General features: G+C 42.7%; 1 protein-coding gene across 1 annotated transcript in view; it reads right to left on the bottom strand.

The window, feature by feature from the left end:
* XPO4 (exportin 4) overlaps positions 1 to 14546 on the bottom strand; it is a 72912-nt gene extending 58366 nt beyond the window's left edge. Inside the window, exon 1 of the mRNA XM_027884443.1 lies at positions 14448 to 14546. Within this exon, the coding sequence (XP_027740244.1) occupies positions 14448 to 14528 (81 nt within the window). The 5' untranslated portion in view covers positions 14529 to 14546. The remainder of the gene's footprint in view (positions 1 to 14447) is intronic.
* Positions 14547 to 18987: the final 4441 nt, after the last annotated feature.

Here is an 18987-nt window from a genome sequence, read left to right as displayed (position 1 = left end):
GCAAAAATAGAAGGGGAAAGAGGAAAAAGAGGGGAAAAAATAATTGAACACATGGGCAAGGAATAATTTTGAACTAGTGCACATATTGCGTTTAGGAGAGCTAAATATATTACTCTATCCACGTAAGCAACTGTTACAGCTGCAACGTAACTAAATAAACAAAAGCAGTTAAATTTTAACTTACCACACCTGCTCTTCTACTAAGACGCTCAAACCCCTCTAAAACCAGATTTCTGTGTCTTAAACAACAAAAACACTTTAAGAGAATTACTCCCCAGCACAGTTCTGCTGTACAGGCAAGTTATAGAAAAGAATCAGACTTTCAGAATAAAGTGATTCCAAGTTTAACTCTACCAAAGTCATATCAAGCAACATGCCCCAAGACTGCATTATCCTGGTTTCTGTGCAGTCAAGTCATAATAAGTTTCCATTCCAATTATACCACTAACACTTTTTAAGTGTTTTAAATAAGCTTTCTCCTACAGTATATCACAGCACATTGAAGAACTGTCACATCTCTTATTAAAATAGCTAATCAAAGAGATTAAATACAGGGGTCAGGCACAGAGAACTGGACAATTAGACACACTTTTGTTCTCAGATATTCACCCTACTTCTGTAGCAGACAGTGATACCTAACAATGCAAGGATGTCTGGTCCACTCATGAAGCAAATGCCACAAGCCAACTACTCAGGCTGCATTAGGATACTCAGTTCTGCAGTCTTTGGCAACTGCTTTACAAGTGGATCAGACGTTCCAGCCTTGGGCACAAGGCCAGAAGGAATTCAGGCAACTGGTATCAAGAGCAGTTTCTGCTGTCCCAGTCAGATCTGTCATTACATAACTGCCAACCTTTGAGTAACAGTTACTACAGAAAACCTAGCTAGTGTAACGAACAACTCCAACTATGTTCCAATTACTTCCTTTACACTTGCGTTTTAGAATAATCATTTAAATTACAGTAGTAAAACTCATCTTCCAATTTAAAAGATAACAATCTTGAAAAATAATCTTGGGTAAGATGAAATAAATAACTTTGAACCAGACCTGCACTAGATTTAAAACATTTTTGGGGAAAAAAAAAACAACAACAAAAAAATAAAAAAAAACTTTGATTTTTTTTAAAATTCTTTCCCAAAAGTAATTATTACTTGAATAATTTAAACCCTAGAGTGCCCAGTATTTTTTGGTATATATTTGGAACAAATGTGTGACTGTTGGAGGAACTGCCTCCTACACAACTACTCACTCATGTCCTGCCTTCGTGCAGAAACTTAACAATAGGGAAAAAGAGACTATTTTTTTCATATCAGCTTTTGCTTTGTATTTTGGAGCTAAAGTACTTTATTAAGTCTTTTGCAAGTAAAACAGGAGCTAAATTGTGCTTTGTGATAAGATCTATTCTCAGTTTTATATATGGTCTTATATAAGATACTGCATATGCACATTAATTGACTAAAGAGCCAAAGTAAATCAATTGCCATCAACATCAAAACATTTTCTGAGATAAGACTTCCTCTCCAAGACAAGCAACAAAAACTGCTGAGATTTTATTTCTCTACTAACAATTTGACCCACACTTACAGACTATCACAGGTTCTCCTCTGAAATCACCATTCATTTACATGGACAGTACACTTCAGATACATGACTTGTGGTAACCAGTCTGCAGAGGAACTGCTTCCACTGTTCATATCTGCTTCTCGGACTCAAAACAGGTACCAGAGATCTGCTGGGGATGCAAAAGGGAGGAACGCAAAGTGGAATCTCTGTTCAAGGAAGCAGGACCACAAAGCAGCAAGAGGAAAGAATGGAGGATGAGGAAGGTATAGCCATCAGGTAGCTGTGACAAGACAGTGACAAACACATGCCTCTAAGTGGTCTACATACCTGTGTGAGCCATTCGTTCATCCACCGTCAGCTCTGACTGCAGTCAGTCGCCTCACAGCACTCATTTAGGATTCTTCTGACCACTGTGCACATTGCTGAACAAGGAATCCATACATTCAACTAAACTAATGTTACACTGACTCGTGCCAACCTTCTGAAAGCACCAGATTACCAGGATCAGTCCATACTCCATCCACCCCACAGAGGACAGCTACAGCAGAATTTGGGAAAATAACCAAATTCTGCATAGCCCAAGATTTGCAAGTTTAGACTTGTCAGTGCTGGACCAGAGCCCCATAAAAAGTAATCACAGAAACAACACATAGAATTATTACAGACCCTACATACACTATGATCAAAATCTCAACTTCTTTTTTAAATCTTAATGCTTTCTTTACAGTCTCTGTGTGAAGAAAATGTTTCTAATTCATTTCAAGAAAATTCAGTGTAATTATAGTCTTTCACTTCTGTAAGTTTAGGCAATGAAAACCAAGATACAGTGTGGCACAAGACAAAATGCTTTAGAAAATTATGCGTGCACTTTAAACCTATTTGTTACTGTTTCCACCATAACTGCAATTCAGACATCAGTTTAAGCACACTGACAACCAAGAGATCTGAGAAATATCCTGTAATGGATACTTAGCCTACAGTAGTCTGGCTGTAGACAGGATGAATGCTGACATGAGCCTAGAAGGTTCAGACACTTAAATCAAATATTATTTATTTTTCTAATCTCCACATTCACTCTTCTAACACTTAAAAGCACAAGCGAGGTCTGACCTGCAGTTCTGTTTCGCAAAATAACTTCTGTAAAACACCCCAACTGAAGGCAATGGGCAAACCCATGAGGTCCCTTGAAGTCAGTAAGATCCAACAAAGCAACAGGAAGTCAATCCATGCACACCAGAGAAAGCTCAGTCAAGACAGAACAAGTATGACTCACTATGGAAGAGAAGGACAAAGATAAGAAAAACATCGTAACTGGACAGAGCAGTTACAGAAAGCCTCACTGTTCCAAATCCAAATCTTTTTAAAGCATTGAATGTTAACAAATAAAATCAATCTGCTTTGACTTCAGTAGAAATGGCACTTTACTACTGCAGTAGCACAGGAACCATAAAAATATACATTACTAAAGGACACAAAAAGTCAAAGTGCCCTTACTACAACTGCACTCACACTAGCCTCAAGTCCTGCTCTCCTGTTTCCTTCTGTTGTGTTAAGGTCAATTTTTTCTGTTGTGTTAAGAGATGGGAGATTTGCCAGAAAATAAACTCCCTTGCATTCCAACTGGTCCTCAGATATCAAGGGGCTGGCAGTGGCTGGCCTTACAGTCTGAGTGATAGCCAGTTTGGCAACACCTTCCTCTGACCGTGTCCTGGAGCTGGAGTGAGCTTGGCCTCATTCTGCAGCAAGGAGGAGAAGGATTGGTGGGAACAAACCAAACTTTTCCCTGGGCTCCCACCAACTGCAGGTACTTCTCTCTTTCCCCACAAGGAGGCATGGAAGATACACGTGGATCCCAAGTTGGGACACTGTTATTCAAAAAGGTGGGAAGGAGAGGAGTCTCAGCATCAACACACACTGCAGACTTCATCGCAGGGTGGACTATCCCCATGACAGGCCCTGGTTCTCCAGCAAGAGGCCATCCACAGCCTCCAAAATCCTAATTATAACTTGATCATAAGGTTCAAGTAGCTTAAGTCTGTATTGCCTGTTTCTGTGCCTTCAAGACAGCATAGACACGATTTAACAAAAAGTTCCAGGATAGTAAAAATGAATTTCAATACAAAGTTTAAAGTAAAGAAAGAACCACTGTGACCCCTTTTCTACTAGACATAATAATCATAATAATGCCGGCAATGGAAATACTCATTTTCCAAAGTTCAGATGTATTTGATATATATCCCATTTATTAGGCTCACTGTACATCAAATACAGACAGTATCTTCTCTCTTTTCTGAAACTTCATATTATCTGTATGTGTAGAAGTGTCTAACAGTAGCTATTTTTTCCTACTGTCTAATTTCAAATTAGACTTGCTGAAAGAACAGCTATAACACACACACTGCTGCAAGGGTGGTATTATTTTTACTTGCATAGTCTTCTGCAGTAAGCATGTGCAGATGGAGTAGGACATCACAGGTGCCACAGGTAGCCCCTTCCGCCTCACATATCACCCCCAACACAGAAGTCAAAATTCACCACCCCATGAAATATTTAAACTGATACAGTGATGCAGTTTGGTTTCTGAGTGTTTTAGGCTTTGACTCCTATCACAAAAGAATTTCCTCCCACCAAGCTAATGAAGAAAGGCAGACACACAGGGTAGCCTCCTGTGCGCTTCCCCGCCAAATTTGGCAGCTTCTCTGCCACAATTCAGGTTTTAGCGCTTCCTCCTCTATCCATCTTGGTAAAATATCCAAACAATTTTGCCCCATCATAATTATTTAGGAAGAATTGATTAAAAGGAAGGTAAGGTAGTCTTTAGAATTTTCAGAGTTTATCTAAATTTGATGTGAAAAGCTCCTTTGGTTTAGTGTACTTTCAAAATGGCATGGCTCAAAACACCTATCTTTATTAATGGCTTTTAACTGTTGGGGCATTAATAAAAACCAACAGACACAAGCAAAGTACACACAAAATACAATATCTGAATCACGTAAGCAAACAGAAATGTAGCTATAGACAAGAAATCAAAGTTTGGCAAAAAAAAAAGAGCAAAAGGATAGAGACCAGAGGAGGAAGCTCATCACCCGTGTTAGGTGGAGAGTAAGAAAGCCAAAAGAAATTGTGAAACTGAAATGATTTTACAAAGAGAATAACTTCTTTCCTTCAAAACCAGGAAATATTACAGACTTGCACTGAACACATCCAGAAAAAGCTCCTGTCCCGTACATCTAGAATTGTACATACTAGAGATGGTAAGATGTCCCTTTACTTTTACCTTGCTTCATCACTTTGTTCTGCTGTTACAGACTGAACTACCTTACTGAAGAAGTTATGTATCTCTTTATTCATCCTCTGATATAGAGAACAGACACATGACATGTATTTCTGAGAAAATGTCTTTTAAAAAGCATTTTTTCTATGAAGAACTTTTTTTTTTTTTATTCCACTTAGAAACATTTTGGGATTTTATTTAGAAGAGGTAATTTTTAGGACTCCCTTAAAGTAAGTATTTGAGTTCACTCTAAGAAATTTGCATAAATTAGCCAAGTCTCAAGTTCTGAACAGTCATAGTGCGAACATACTTACTGAAAAAATGATTGTGAAGAAATGTGGCCATAATTATATATTTTATTCTCAGCACTGTTAGAGGGCATGTTATTGTAACATGATCAGAAGAATAGCTCCAGAAACAATACTGTCATTTCTCTTGATACTAGAATTTTATATTTATATATTTCCCACTAAACAATTCATTATCCTGAAGCTACCCAACATCTGCTCCTAATCCCATTTAAAACAACCTCGAAAAATAAAGGGTTTGCAGCTTAGCCTCCCAAATTCTCTCAAGAAGAAGCACATTTGTTTTTCAGCTTGGGTCTTGGTGGTGGTTGTTGACAGGTAAGGAAAGCGCTATTCTTCCTTCACCAGGGAGGAGTGTCCATGTTTTGTAAACCTGTTTGCACATTTCCTCAGTAATCAGCAATCTAGGAAGCTACCAAGATTATGGTTGAAAGAAAAGTCAAAGAACAGCCACATTATTAGCAAAGAAAACAGTAGAAGCCAGTGACTGAAGAGATGATAAAGGTAACCTAAATGTGAACAGTTAAGACCTTAAAGGAAAAAAAAAAAACAAAATGATGATGCAGAAACACACAAAACTCTCTTTGCACTTGAGATCAGTGAAGATTAATGTAATGCTTTTCAGCCACTGCTTTAACAACACACCAATTCAGCTTTAAAGCACCTAGCACCAAACCAGCATCTAGCTACAAGGGGGAACATATTCCTCTCCCCAGCCCAGGGCTACAGTCCTGTTGCAACAGAGCTACAGGTCCAGTCTCCCACCTGGACATCTCCAGTTTCTGTATGCACATACCTATATATTGATGCTTTGGAGAAGCCCTCATGAAATCTACCAGTGACAAATGTGTAAAACATAGCTTTAACATGAGAGGTGTAACAAGAGGAAATCCAGTGCTGGCAGGCAGGGTCCGCTGGCACCAACAGTGACTGGGTGAAGTCATGGTAAGATGAATGAATAACTGACTTAAGGGACCATGGGAATGCCAAAATCACAGACATATGACCAAGCTGTGGCAGATTACCAAAACCTTCAAGATCACCAATTTGCAGAGGCAGGCAAAATCAGCAAAAAGAGAAGAGCCTTTGCTGCTTGCCCGAGGCAGAGAGGCTACACACGTAGATCCTGGGCCAGAAAGGATGTCACTCGACCCCACATCACCAGCTTGGACACCTTCCACCTGTCCCCAGAGAGGCGCTGCATGGAGGGATGACTTCTCTTGTGCTGCCACAAGACAGACTGGTGGCAGTTCTGCAGTAATTCGTCCATGAGCACATAAATGAGCCAGTGCAGTTTGTGTTTTTACAATTGTTTCTGCTGCTTCTTAGCTTTGATACTGTTTGCATACCAGCACTAATGCCACAATTTCCACTCCTAGGCACACAGTATTATCCTACTGTAGCTTTGGCAACTGGCAGGTCGTTCCAAAAGCCAGTCCAACTCACTAACCCAGCAGATAATCAATCCAGCAAAAAGAAAAGTAATGTTTTTTCTCTGACACTCACTGTTAGTCTGGTTTAGGCTTCTGTGAAAATATAGCCTATGTCTGTGTCACATTTGTAAGCCTGGGACTACAGATATTTTTCACCTTAACCAAGCCTTTTGAAATCCCAGAGACTACCCTCACAATTAACAAAATTCCATGGCAAAAAACCTTTCTGCACTTCATCGATTTCACAGTCACAGATTAATTACACAAAGCCTCCAAGAGACCCTGGCATAGGGCATATTTTCAACTCTGCCTCTAGCATTTTGCACAGCTGCACGTAACACAGTTGAACTGTATGACAAAAAATACTGAAATCTGTAATTTGAGCACAAATCAAGATATATCTTTAGCCTTTCTTCATGTTCACTTTCATAGTTCTGCAAATTTTGAATTTGGTAGGCACCACTAAACCAACTTACCTGATTTACAAAGTATCAAAAGCAAAAAAACTTCATTCACTTGCTCCTATGTTAATCTAAATCTTTATTTTCTATTAAAAAAAATTCAGTTTTGATTTGGTAAGACAGAGAATTATACCTGCTATTTCCTTAGCAATTTAACAACATAATTTGACCAAAATTTTTTTCAAGAGCATAGGCAAGTTTTCTCAGTCAAAGTAGAAAAATTGTCTATAAGATAACACAGTGAAAATTACTTCAATTAAAAAAAAAAAAACAACAACTCTTCTCCCTGCATCCACTTCCCAATCTAGTTCACCATGCAGCCACTCAGGTGGGTGTACTACTACCCTCTGCTTTGGCAGGGCTAAAGGCAGCACTGTACAGCAGCCACTCTTAGTTATGTCTCAGAAGTAGGAAAGTTTGGGCTTTTTCTGTTTCAGAGGCAGAGAAGAGGAAGAAGAGGAACTATGTAAAATATATCCTCCTGCTTTCATCTCTTAAAATCCCTATCTGAACAACTACTCCCTATTCAACGGGATGTATTAGACAGTTTGAAGGGATGAAAACGAAGTAGAGACCTGCATCAGTCTCCTACAGCTCAGATCTGACACCTTCCCTTCTACACCACATCTCCCAGCATGTATGTGGGTTTATGCCACTCATACACCCCACTATGCATCAAAATCAAGGAGCCCTTATGTATACCTAATTCAGGCAGACTTTTTAGAATCAAAACACTGTCAGAAATTGATGAAAAGGAGTATTTTACTTATCTGCTTGTGACAGGATCAGCTCAACTTAATAATCGAGAAGATTTCTTCTACCTCTCCATAGGGAAAGCTGTTAATTAACTAATGAACACAGATTAGCATAAAAACGATAAGACTCTTAGGAAGCAGGTTAAAGGGAAAACAGCAGTAGGTAGTGCCTGAAGAAGAATTATCCAGATGGAGTTGTGGACTAATGAAGCACTCTGGCAGATGAATGTAGAAGAAAACACACAGTATTTACACTGATAATTCAGAACAAAAATACTGAAATGCAACTGTGACATGTCAAATCGGTGCAAAACATTATACTGATTCAAAAAAACAAACACTCCCTCTGTGAAATGGTCAGAGGAAACAAACCCTAAGCATAAAGAATCTCATTTCACTAGCTTTTAATTTCATTGAACAGTATCTTTACTTTCCAAAGGTATCAGAATCTCTATTAGTTCTCACTTCCCTAATCTCAGCTGTTCATCTTTAGTACAGATATGTTCCATGCACATTTGTTCTCAGCTCCCAGGTAAAAGTTTCACTAGCACGGTGTACATTGCTTGTACTTATCTCCCAAGCAGTAATCTGAACTGTGTGTCTGTAAAACGCATCAACCATAAAAGTTCTGAAGCAAAAGATAATACAGCACACATCCAGCTTGTTTTTCAGGTGACGAATTGGACGATTTCCACAAATCTTCTCAGCACTGGAATGATTAATTTGTCTGATTTCTTCCAACAGGTAACCTGCCATAACAAAAGCAGAGCTAGTCTACCTCCCCCTTTCACCCTTACTATGGAGCCATGCTTCACAGTCTGGAAAACTGCCCCACAATGAAGAAAAATTGCAACAAGAAACTGAACTTCCTTGTGGAAGTAGGAACGTCATGGTCCTTGTGGAAAATGGACTGGTTTATTATGTCAAGCTACAGAGAAGCCTTGAGATGGTGGAGAACTGACAAGGCTGGTTGGGCAAAAACATGAGCTAAGCCACTTGCTTATCTTGCACCTGGGGTCAAGCAAGGCTTAACAACTGAATGGTGGCTGGGCTGAAGTGGAGGCCTCACAGCCCAGTGTTGTCTCAGTGAAGTGCAGAAGAGCATCCACATCTCTGTGCCAGCCCTTAGCCTCACTGCCCCTTCACCGCGCATAACAACCCTTGTTATAGATCCGTTCCTTTAAGGAGATAAATGGGAGTAAAGACCTGGCAAAGGTCAGTTGGCCTTCACTGCTGCCTCAGCCAGGTGGAGGAATACAATGAAGTGCCATGGTTCTCTGCTGCCTTTGTTTCAACTGTAAATTCTATAACTCAGTTACCTATAATTCAGGTAACCAGAGACCCTCGTTATCCCTCATTTACACATAAAAAACCACACCCACCAATATGAAAATGAGAAAACAGCTGCCCCCACCCCACATCTACGACAGCAGCGACAGATAGTCAATGATTTTTGACTACAGTCACACCTTCATTTTTCCATGGACTATAAAATTGGTACTTGAAATCCTCCATTGTGGAAAGATAAGAACACAATCCCACTTTGCAGACAAGTCCATGAGCTTGCTCCTCCCTGCTCCCCAAAGCAGAGACGCCTCTTTGGTAAGATTTGCACCTGACTGTGCTGGATCATAACTGTGAGCAACTGTACATAGCACTATGCATCTATAATTTGTAGGCCTAGTGCATTTATCATCGGCAATCTAACAAATGCTGTTTCAATAAACCAGACTATCCATGAATCTGGGACCATGAAAGTTCTTATTCAATGCAACCAGACTTACAGTGCCTAACTGGATATAAATCAGAAACAAAGCACACCCAGCCCCTCTGATTTCTGAGAACCAGCTAGAATGGAAAGGGGGTTATTTTTTGCCAGTTTCATACACGTACCACAACAGCCCTGATCTCCAAGAAAGGAAGGTCAAAAAGAGCCAACCATACAAACTGTCATGGTTGATGGTATAAACAATTTGGTCTTACTAATGTGCCCCCTTTTACTCTATAAATTTATTTGAACATCTGAAAGAGCAGTTTGTATGACCACCATCAGACTACTCAACTTTAGCCTGAAATCTCCCTCAGAATGGCAGGATAAGCCACAAACTAAGTAGTACCCTGAGAAGATGGTAATGTGTGAATCCACTCCACCCCAAAAAACAGGCCGCAGTGAAACCAGACCATTTACAAACTTTTAAAGAAGGAAATTCTTCTGCAAAAGCCTTTGCTCAAATGGTCTTGAACCTGTTAATGCTACCCAGAGTCACAGCACATAGAATAGCTTAGCATGACAGGAACCTCTGGACCTCACTTCACTCAATCCTCTGCCCAAAAAAGAACTCGTTTCAAAGTTAGATCAGGTTGTTCAGGGTCTTGTTCAGTCAAGTATTAAATATCTCTAAAGATGGAAGACCCCATAGCCTCTCAAGGTAGTCTGCTCCACTGACTTCGCCAACCACACTTACTGTGATTTATATTTCTTTTTGCCTTCTCTCCAGCTGGAATGTTCCTTTCTGAAGCTCGTAACCTCTTCTCTTTTCAGTGTGCACCTCTAAGCAAAGTCTGGCATTTCTAATATCAAGACAGTCTGAGTTAGCAAGTAAATTGTACTGTGAAGGTATATTATACACTTGAGCCAAGCTGACAGCTCACCACTAACAGGGACAGACCAGCCCTGTACGTGTCCAACAATCTAATTTCGGCACCCCTGTGCTAGCTCTGCAACCTAAATGGCTGCACAGATAGCCAATTCGTCTTGCTAACCTGACAGAAATCCATTCCCTTGTTTAGTTCCTATGTCATCTCAGCAGTATTAATATCTTCTGCACAGGGTCACAAGGGAGAAAGTGGAACTGCAGGTAAGAACAGAGCACCAGAGCACCCCTTTTCAGAGGGAGGGGGGTGGAACATGCTATAACCTACGAATTTCCATTTAAGTGTCACAGAATATCACATGCTAAAAAATTTCAACCTGCTTTAATAAACTCTCAGCAATAACTAGATAGGTCTTAGGCATGATTCCTACTTCATCCTCTCACCTCTGGGATGACATTTACATTTCTTTCCTTAATAATACAACCTATGTCTTCTGTTATCCATGAAGACAGTTATTAAAATAGTGCTTAACTAATACTGGTTATATTTGGCATTATTTACCATCTGAGTCAAACAGCTGGAAATGGAGGAGCAGTAGATTCATTTGGTTCATACAGATGCTGGTATATGATCTTTACCAAGCCACAGTCAGAGAGGCCAAAGGAGTATACCAGCCTGTTGCACTGAAAAAGTAAACACCACTTAGATTTACTGGAAAGGAATTAGGTACTGTGAAAAGCATATACTTTTTATATAGCAAATATTCTCACACACACCAAAGAAAACTGTCACAGTACCAGCCTTCAAAGTCATATTTGGCAGCTAACGACAAGGTAAGTTTCATCTTTTATAACAACTCTTCAATTTTTACCAAATTTCAATAATTTCCCAAACTAAGCCTTTTGAATGTGGGCTACCCAGAACCTGTTGAAAGGTGTTACTGATAACAAAGGAGAAGCATTTCCATAGAGCTGTAGAGAAGCTTGGTGAGAGAACAAATTGAATCTTTCCAGTTTTTAAACACGGCATGCCATGCTTTGTGAAGTCCATAAAGAACAGCAATTTATAAGATCAGGACTCAGGTATCATTTATCTGACACATAAAAAGTAATTTTCCAAAGGAAAACTCAACTAATCCAGATCAATGAAGAAAAAAAAAAAAAGGAATTATGAAAATACTTATCAGAGATTTAGAGAGCTCACAGTAATCCATACTTATCCTCGAGGAAAGTTAATTAAACTCATTCAGGTCTTTTTATTAGCACATCTGAATTTCTCTAGTCCATTATTCTCCTCAAGGCTCAATATTTTAGTCTGAAATCAAGACAAGTAAATCACCATTCCCTTCTCCATCCTTCGATACACTCCATCACTTTTGATGTATCCCTAGCCAACTGTATTTTACAAGGATTGCTCTGGTATTTTACAGGATTCTCTTACCTGCAACAGACTGCCACAAGAAAACTTTGTTGAATCCCTCCACAGCTCTCTGCATAGTTAAAACTTCTGCCATTTATTGTCAGATCATTCACAGCTCAACCCTTTCCCATTGCTCCAGGTATGATTCCACTGCAAGGTGCTGACCTCTACCCATGCCCTCCACCACTAGCACCAGGTTAACCATCCTCCCTCCCCCAAGTCCTCAGATTTTTACAGAAATACCTTACTAAGTGATCCCACCAGTTTGCTTGATTAGTTCGCAGCCTCTCAACTGCCACACACAGATATTTCCTGCCCTCATACCCAAGCAGACCTTTTACCAAACAGTACAGTCCTCTGACTAAATGAAATTCAGATCATCATGTCCAGGTGCAGTCCTGAAACACAATTACACCTTTGGTTTTTGCACATTTGCCAGTAAGAAAGAACAGGAGCAGTGCTCGTAACCCTCTCAGACTCTGGGGTCTCACACTCACCTTTGTAAAGAACCTGGTGACCTCCTCTCCTCCAACACTCCAAAGACCAGACGATTTTTGAGAAGGAACACAGAGCAATAACCCTATATCATTCTCACAGCTCTTCCACAGCCAACCCTGCCTGACTCTGGGTCCTTACCCTCATGGGTAGCTTTCATAAATAACTTTTAGGCAGCTTCCTCAGTAAAAGCCATCTAACTAATTCTTGTCAGTTTAGTGTTACCTACAAAACTTCCAAGAACAGCTGTGGAAAAGAAATAAGAAAAAGCTAAAGAGCTTTTTATACATGTCAGCTTTCATACAGTCAGAAGCTGATGGGAAGAACCTGGAAATTCAACAAGGATCCTAACATCCATGTGCTGCAGATCCAAGACATATTTTTCAGCAAGTTGAGCACCTATTCTTCAACAGAATCATAAACATTACCGTAAGAGGCCTGTATCTTTTCACTGTATTAATGCTTTTATTTAATTTATTTATTTAATTTTTATTTATTTATTTATTAATTTATTTAATTTAACTCCACAGTAAGTTGCTTTTCCCTCTCTATGATAGCTAGGAAAACAATGCCCACACAAGTACCATTTAGTCTTCCAGCACAGATGCAAGACTTTGGAGATGTCACTCCACGTGCTGTTGGTTTGATACTGAGAATTACCTAACCACCAGCTTCATTCCACACACGTTCTGTCTCATAATACTTATTACATATTTCCCCCATGCAGTCAAACACTCCTGGCAATTACGGAAACTGTGTTATTTTTGAGACAGAGATACACAGACATTATGAGAACATCTAACAATCTATACAGTCAAGTTTTGCAAAGCATGCACAAATCAGAAACAGCTCAAAGCTTAAAACGCATCACTGGTCACACACTTCTAGAAGTATTTTTGTAAAAGGAAAAGTGCTTGTTGCCAAGTTATCTATCTTTACTTTCCTGTTTGGAAACATAATCAATGTTTCAGGTTTTGACTTCAAAAGGAGTAACACACACACATTTTGATAGGACACCCTGGAGTAAAGCTGATCACCTGTCGCTTTACAGTCAGGCTGTTTCAGCAAGACACTGAACTGCAATTGTTCAGGCTCTGGCCACTGATTAATTATTGATACTAGGCAAACTTTACCATTATTGCTTTGGGTTTTCTGAAACTTCCAAATATCAACAACTTACAAACTTTATTTCTGTTGGAACTGCTTTTTGGTAAGATAAATTTTATGGGGAAGGCTTTCAGCTGGACATTTCTGGAAGATCTGGAAGGAAGACCTGTGAACTACACTAGCCAACATATAGCTTTTCATTCAAACTAACAAGTCTTTTACAAGGATGTGCAACCAGGATGTTTTAATGCCAGTGGTCACTACCAGTACCCAGATGCATCACATTTCTGATCTTCTGCCATATGGACTTGACTTTCCACGCCATTATGAAAATAAGAGAGCACATTCACAGTCAGCAGGAATAGTTAATTGATAATAAACAGATCAGGGTGCGAAGCACCATTAATGGCTTTGCTTCAAGACGGCAGCACCGTGAGCCTGTAGCTGCTCGGTGCTCCCCGGCTTAAAAGAAAACCCCGGAACGGCATCGCGGCACTCCCGAGGCCGCTTCCACGCTGCTCCCGGCGCCTCGCTGCCCGCGCCGGACCGGGACGGGCGCGACCTCCCGCCACTGCCGCGGGACGTGCCCGGGGCCCCGGCCCCGCCGCCGGGAGAATTGCTCACTGGCAACTTCGGCGAGGGTCTCCGCGACGGGCAGTGGCGGTGCGGGGGCTCGGGGACGGGACGCCCCGCAGGCAGGGTGGGCAGCGCAGGGCGCGGGCAGAGCCTGCCCAGGGCGGCGGGAGCGGGCGGCACATGGAGCGGCGGCGCGGTGTGCGCGGTGCGGCCGGCCAGGCTGCGGGGCCACGGAGCCCGGCCGGGGAGGAGAGGGGCAGGGAGGGACGGAGCGCGGCCGCCCGGGCAGCGGGACGGAGCGGCGGGGACGCCGCTCCCCGCCGGGCTGCGCCCCGAGCCCCGCGCCCCAGGGGTGAGAGCGGCGTGAGCGGAGGCGGGGAGGGGAGAGGGGTCCGGCGCGGGCGCCCCTCCCGGGGGCGAGGCGCCGCTCCGGGCGCGGCGGTGCCGCCGCCCGCCTCACCATGAGCACTTTGGCCGCGTTCTCCAGCTGGGCGATCACCTCGGGGGCGCCCCCCGCCGCCGCGGCCGCCGCCGCCATCATGGTCTCTCTTCAATGACGCGCCATGCGCTGCATTCTGGGGCGAGGCGGCGGCGCGGCCAATCCCGGCCCGGCCCGGCCCCGCCGCGGAAGGGAAGCGGCTGCGCCGCCGCAGCACCGCGACCGCCGGGCGGGGACAGCGCCCGCCTTCCCTCCCTCCCGCCTTCCCTCGCCCTCCCCTCCCACCCCGACCGGCCGCCTGCGGGGCGGGCCCGGCCCGGCGCACACGGCGGGACCTGCGGAGCCGCAGGGCGGGGCGGCCGCCGCCCCCCGTCTTGCCGAGGTCACCGCACCTGCCCGGCCCGCGGGATGTTATGGCTGGGAGGGACCTCTGGAGATCGTCCCCTCCAACCCCCCTGCCAAGGCAGGGCCACCTAGAGCAGGTGACACGGGAACGGGTCCAGGTGGGTTTGGAATGTCTCCAGAGAGGGAGACTCCACGCCCTCCCTGGGCAGCCTGTTCCAGTGCTCTGCCCCCCCTCCGTGTAAAGTTCTTCCTCTTGTTGAGCTGGAACCTCATGTGTTTTACTTTATGGCCATTGCTCCTCGTCCTGTCGCTGGGCGCCACCACACCACCAAAAAGAGTCTGACTCCATCCTCTTGGCACCCGCCCTTGAGATATTTATCTGCCTTTCCTTGTGCCTCCTGGTGAGCTCAGGCGTCAGCGAGGCCGCAAGGGCTGGGTAGTGGCACTCCCTTGTGCTTAGCAGTGCTTGCAGACTGGTAGTGAGATGGGAATCTTAGTATAAAATACAGCTTAGAAAGTGGTGGTCAGCATCTTTACAAATGACCTGGTTTATGACAGACAAGAAACCCCTAAACTAATGTTTAAAACTGATTAAAAATGCACTTTTTCCAACTTAAACCCACCTGGAGCTTCTTTTGTGTTATTGGATGTGGAGTAGTTGACATTGCCAGCTCTGAAAGACAGGCTGAAGAGAATGTTGTTGTACACCTGTAGGAGCAAAAGAACTCTCGGACTGTGCCTTCACATTTTGTTTGAGGAGTTTGCTTTTTAAACAAATCTGATGGTTTCCACTTCAGTTTGCACACCAGATCAGGGCTGGAGCTTTGATACTTTCAGATGAACCCAAATGAAAGATCTGCGGGTACCAAGGAGTATTCGGTGCATAGGACCAGGCCAGATCTCCCTCAGAGCACGTCTCTTGCAGTGCAGACCACTGTTTTGTTCCCCATCTCCCACTGGACCACTCTGCTCTAAACACAGCCAGGTGTTTCCAGCCATAGTTCTCCCAGCTTCAAGGAGACATTAGCTGACCTTTAGTACTGAACTTACACAAAGTTGGGAATTTATTAATGGAGCAGGCTGATAGGAGTGTTGAATGCTTACAGGCTGTTCACATAATCTGAGTGTAATTGTGCAATGTTTCCATGTGGGTGATACAATGTAATAGCCAAAGGTGTGGGAAAGAATCAAGGAAATGAATGACAGCAAGAAATCTATCTTTCCTATTCCAAAGAAGAATGCAAGTATTTTCTCTTAAGGAAAATATGCCCAGTGTTTTAGGGGGCGTGGCAGTGCTCCCTACTAGACAAGATTAAAAGTGGCAATAGAACCATGTAAAAGATTGATTTTGTGGTTTACCTCAGACATAATGTAATTCATGCCAAAATATTACATGTGTTTCAGGGTAACATTCAACTTCACAGTTGAATAATGTGGGGAGATCAGCAGGGCTGCACTGAAAGGAGGGATGAGTATCAGGAAAATTGAACCAACAGCCAGAGTCGGAGGAGTTCAAATGCAGTGAAAGTATGACAACACACTTAAGTCCTGGAGTGTGTTTGTTGGGCAAACAGTGCAATATACAGTGGAACAGGAGCTAAAGACTCAAAAGTTTGTGTACAAAGAGGTAATATGTAAAAAAAAAACACCCAAACAGTATGGAAAAAACTATTTTAAGGAATTCTGTGTTCTGCAAAGGACTACTTCAGTATTTCTGTACTTGTAAACTTGTATTCAAAAGTATATTCTTCAACAACTTCTTTAACATGCTCAAGTTCCTTCATTCTCCTATGGACTTGTGTGTTCAGCAGCACACTTGATTAGCCATGGGAGCAATAGAAATAGAAAAGTATTGTTCAGGCTGGGGGGCTCAAGAGGTCTCTACTTCTGCTTCTTGTATCTTCTGACCAAGCTGCTTAGGGCTTTGTCCAGCAGGGTCTTGAAAACCTCCATGAATGGAGATAGCACAACTTACCTGGGCAACATGTGCCAACTTGATTGGTGTCACAGTGATGTTTTTTTCCCCCCTTTAATCAGAACCTCCACATATGACTGTTGCCTCTGATCCTTCTGCCGTGCACCTCAGTAGAGAGTTTTGCTCTTGGATTTCCCTTCAAGCCTTCTGACTGGATGCAGTTCCCTCAGCCTCTCCTCACAGGGCATGTGCTCCCACTCCCACACCACCTTGACTGCCCTCAACTGCACTCACTGCAATTTGTCAACTTCTTTCTCACACTGGGGGGGGGCCCAGAGTGTGATGTGGTTTCCCAGGCGTGATCTAACAAGTTCTGAGTAAAGAGGACTAATAATTCTTTTGATCTACTGGCTTCATGCCTGTAAAAACAACCTAGAATGTCTTTATAAAGGTAGTCTTGCTCATCACTGTGGCACCCTGCTTACTAATGCTTAGCTTGGTAACTGTCAGGACCAAGTAAAGTGCATGGCTGGGCCTTAATTGCCCTGATGCCCTCACTTGAGACTTTAGCATGTGCAGTACTGTAGGTTTGCCTGTGCCAAGTCCTGTCTCCTGTTGCTTTGGCTTCTCAGTTGGCCTTCTTATATATTATACAGATGACTTGTGTAATATATAGCCTTGCCTCCAACCCTTTCTCCTGTATGGACCTTTTCTCTGACTCTGTCGTGTGCTATTCCTGGCTGGACTTTCTTTCTAGACTCTGGACATGACTCATCTCACCTTGTCTTGGACTCTCAAGACATATCACCACCTCAACCTGACCCAAATCCTATGGAACTGCACTCAGGCTGGTGAGGGCACTGCCTTGCCTGTCCTGTGGCCAGCTTTGGTTCCCAGCTTATCCCCTCTCTTGGAGTGACCCTGCTCATGTTGTCCTTGACACAGTCCACCAGGAGCTCCAGATTCCTTTTTCAGTGAGTGTTCAATCCATACTGCTGCAGTGGTTATTCCATTTTAGGTAAGGTATGACCCACAGGCTCCATCCATCAGTTCCCTGAATAGGCATAGTGTTTTGATCAATCTGTATCTTTCCTCTCTCCCCTGAAGTTGTCTGTCTATTTGAGCACACTTCAGCATGTTCATTAAATCCACTCCTCTTTTACAAGGGATATGACATGTGCAGACAAAATCCTGCATTTTGCCGTGTCATCATCAGGTGTATCTTGCCCTCATTTTCAGTGAAAGGATTGAGTGGAGTAATCTTCAGTAAAAATGAACATGTTCAAGTAGTCATATTTTCTGTCAGCTATATTACAATCTTAATGTTCTCTTGGCTAGTCTTAGAAAAGCTGATTGTTCATTTATCTTGTCAGAGTGAATGCTGAAGCTATTTCTGCTGTTGGCTTAAAAAGATGCATCACATTCTTCCTTCACACTTCCCTCATTTGTGGTGTTAATACTCTTAAAATAGTTCTAAGCTTTTGGACTTGTTGCCAAAAGAGTGTTGTTGGTAGTGGAGCCCGTGCTTCCTGCTCTAACAGTCCTCCTCTTGCTTTCTCCCACATCTGAAAACAGCCAAGTACTGCTAGTTTTGCCTAAAGAATAAAATGTTAGAGAAAATGAACCTACAGTTGGTAGTAAAACAGTTGTGACTTAGTTTTTTTTTGTTTTAAATATGTAATCAGTCCTATGCATGCATACAGTAAAACTAGGAAAGATCTGTTGTAGTCAGGAGCATCTGACAAAGTCTAGGGTAGGGAAATAGAAGTGACTGAGATGAAGTAAGGAAATCAAAGTCAGTAGGGAAGTGGATCACAAGTATGAAAATGCAATGACAATTCCAAGCATGTAAGTGGCAAGCTTGGGAGGAATTAATCTTTCATCACTGGTTAGGTAGGAGCTTTAGAAACCATCCTCTCATCAGGACATGCATCGTTATTTATTTTCTATGTTTGATTTCCCAGTGTTCCTAAGATTGTTTTCCAAATATGTTCAAGAGATCTCTTCCCACATAGCCTGAACTTATGTTTTCAGTAGACCTTATTTCTCTGGTCAAGATGTCCAGTTTCCTTCTTTTCCTGGGCACCTTCTTCCTATCACCTACCTTTGCTGGCTGGATTTCTGCAGCAATTCCTGTAATAAATTCTGTAAAGAAATTGCAAATAAATTCTGCAATAAATTCCTGCAATGCTTCCTGATTTATTGCTGGGTTTTCATCAGCACTTAGCAGAGGTCTACTCAGAGTAGTGGTTCCAGTACTAGCTGTTCCAGTTGTGATAGTCTGTGATGCTCATCTCCAGT

The sequence above is a fragment of the Empidonax traillii genome, unplaced genomic scaffold, assembly GCF_003031625.1.
Source record: "Empidonax traillii isolate 1590-97213 ecotype Southwest subspecies unplaced genomic scaffold, ASM303162v1 scaffold9:size3134949, whole genome shotgun sequence".
Lineage (NCBI taxonomy): Eukaryota > Metazoa > Chordata > Aves > Passeriformes > Tyrannidae > Empidonax > Empidonax traillii.
Note: the sequence above shows the minus strand (reverse complement) of the source record. Positions and strands in the feature narration are given on the sequence as shown.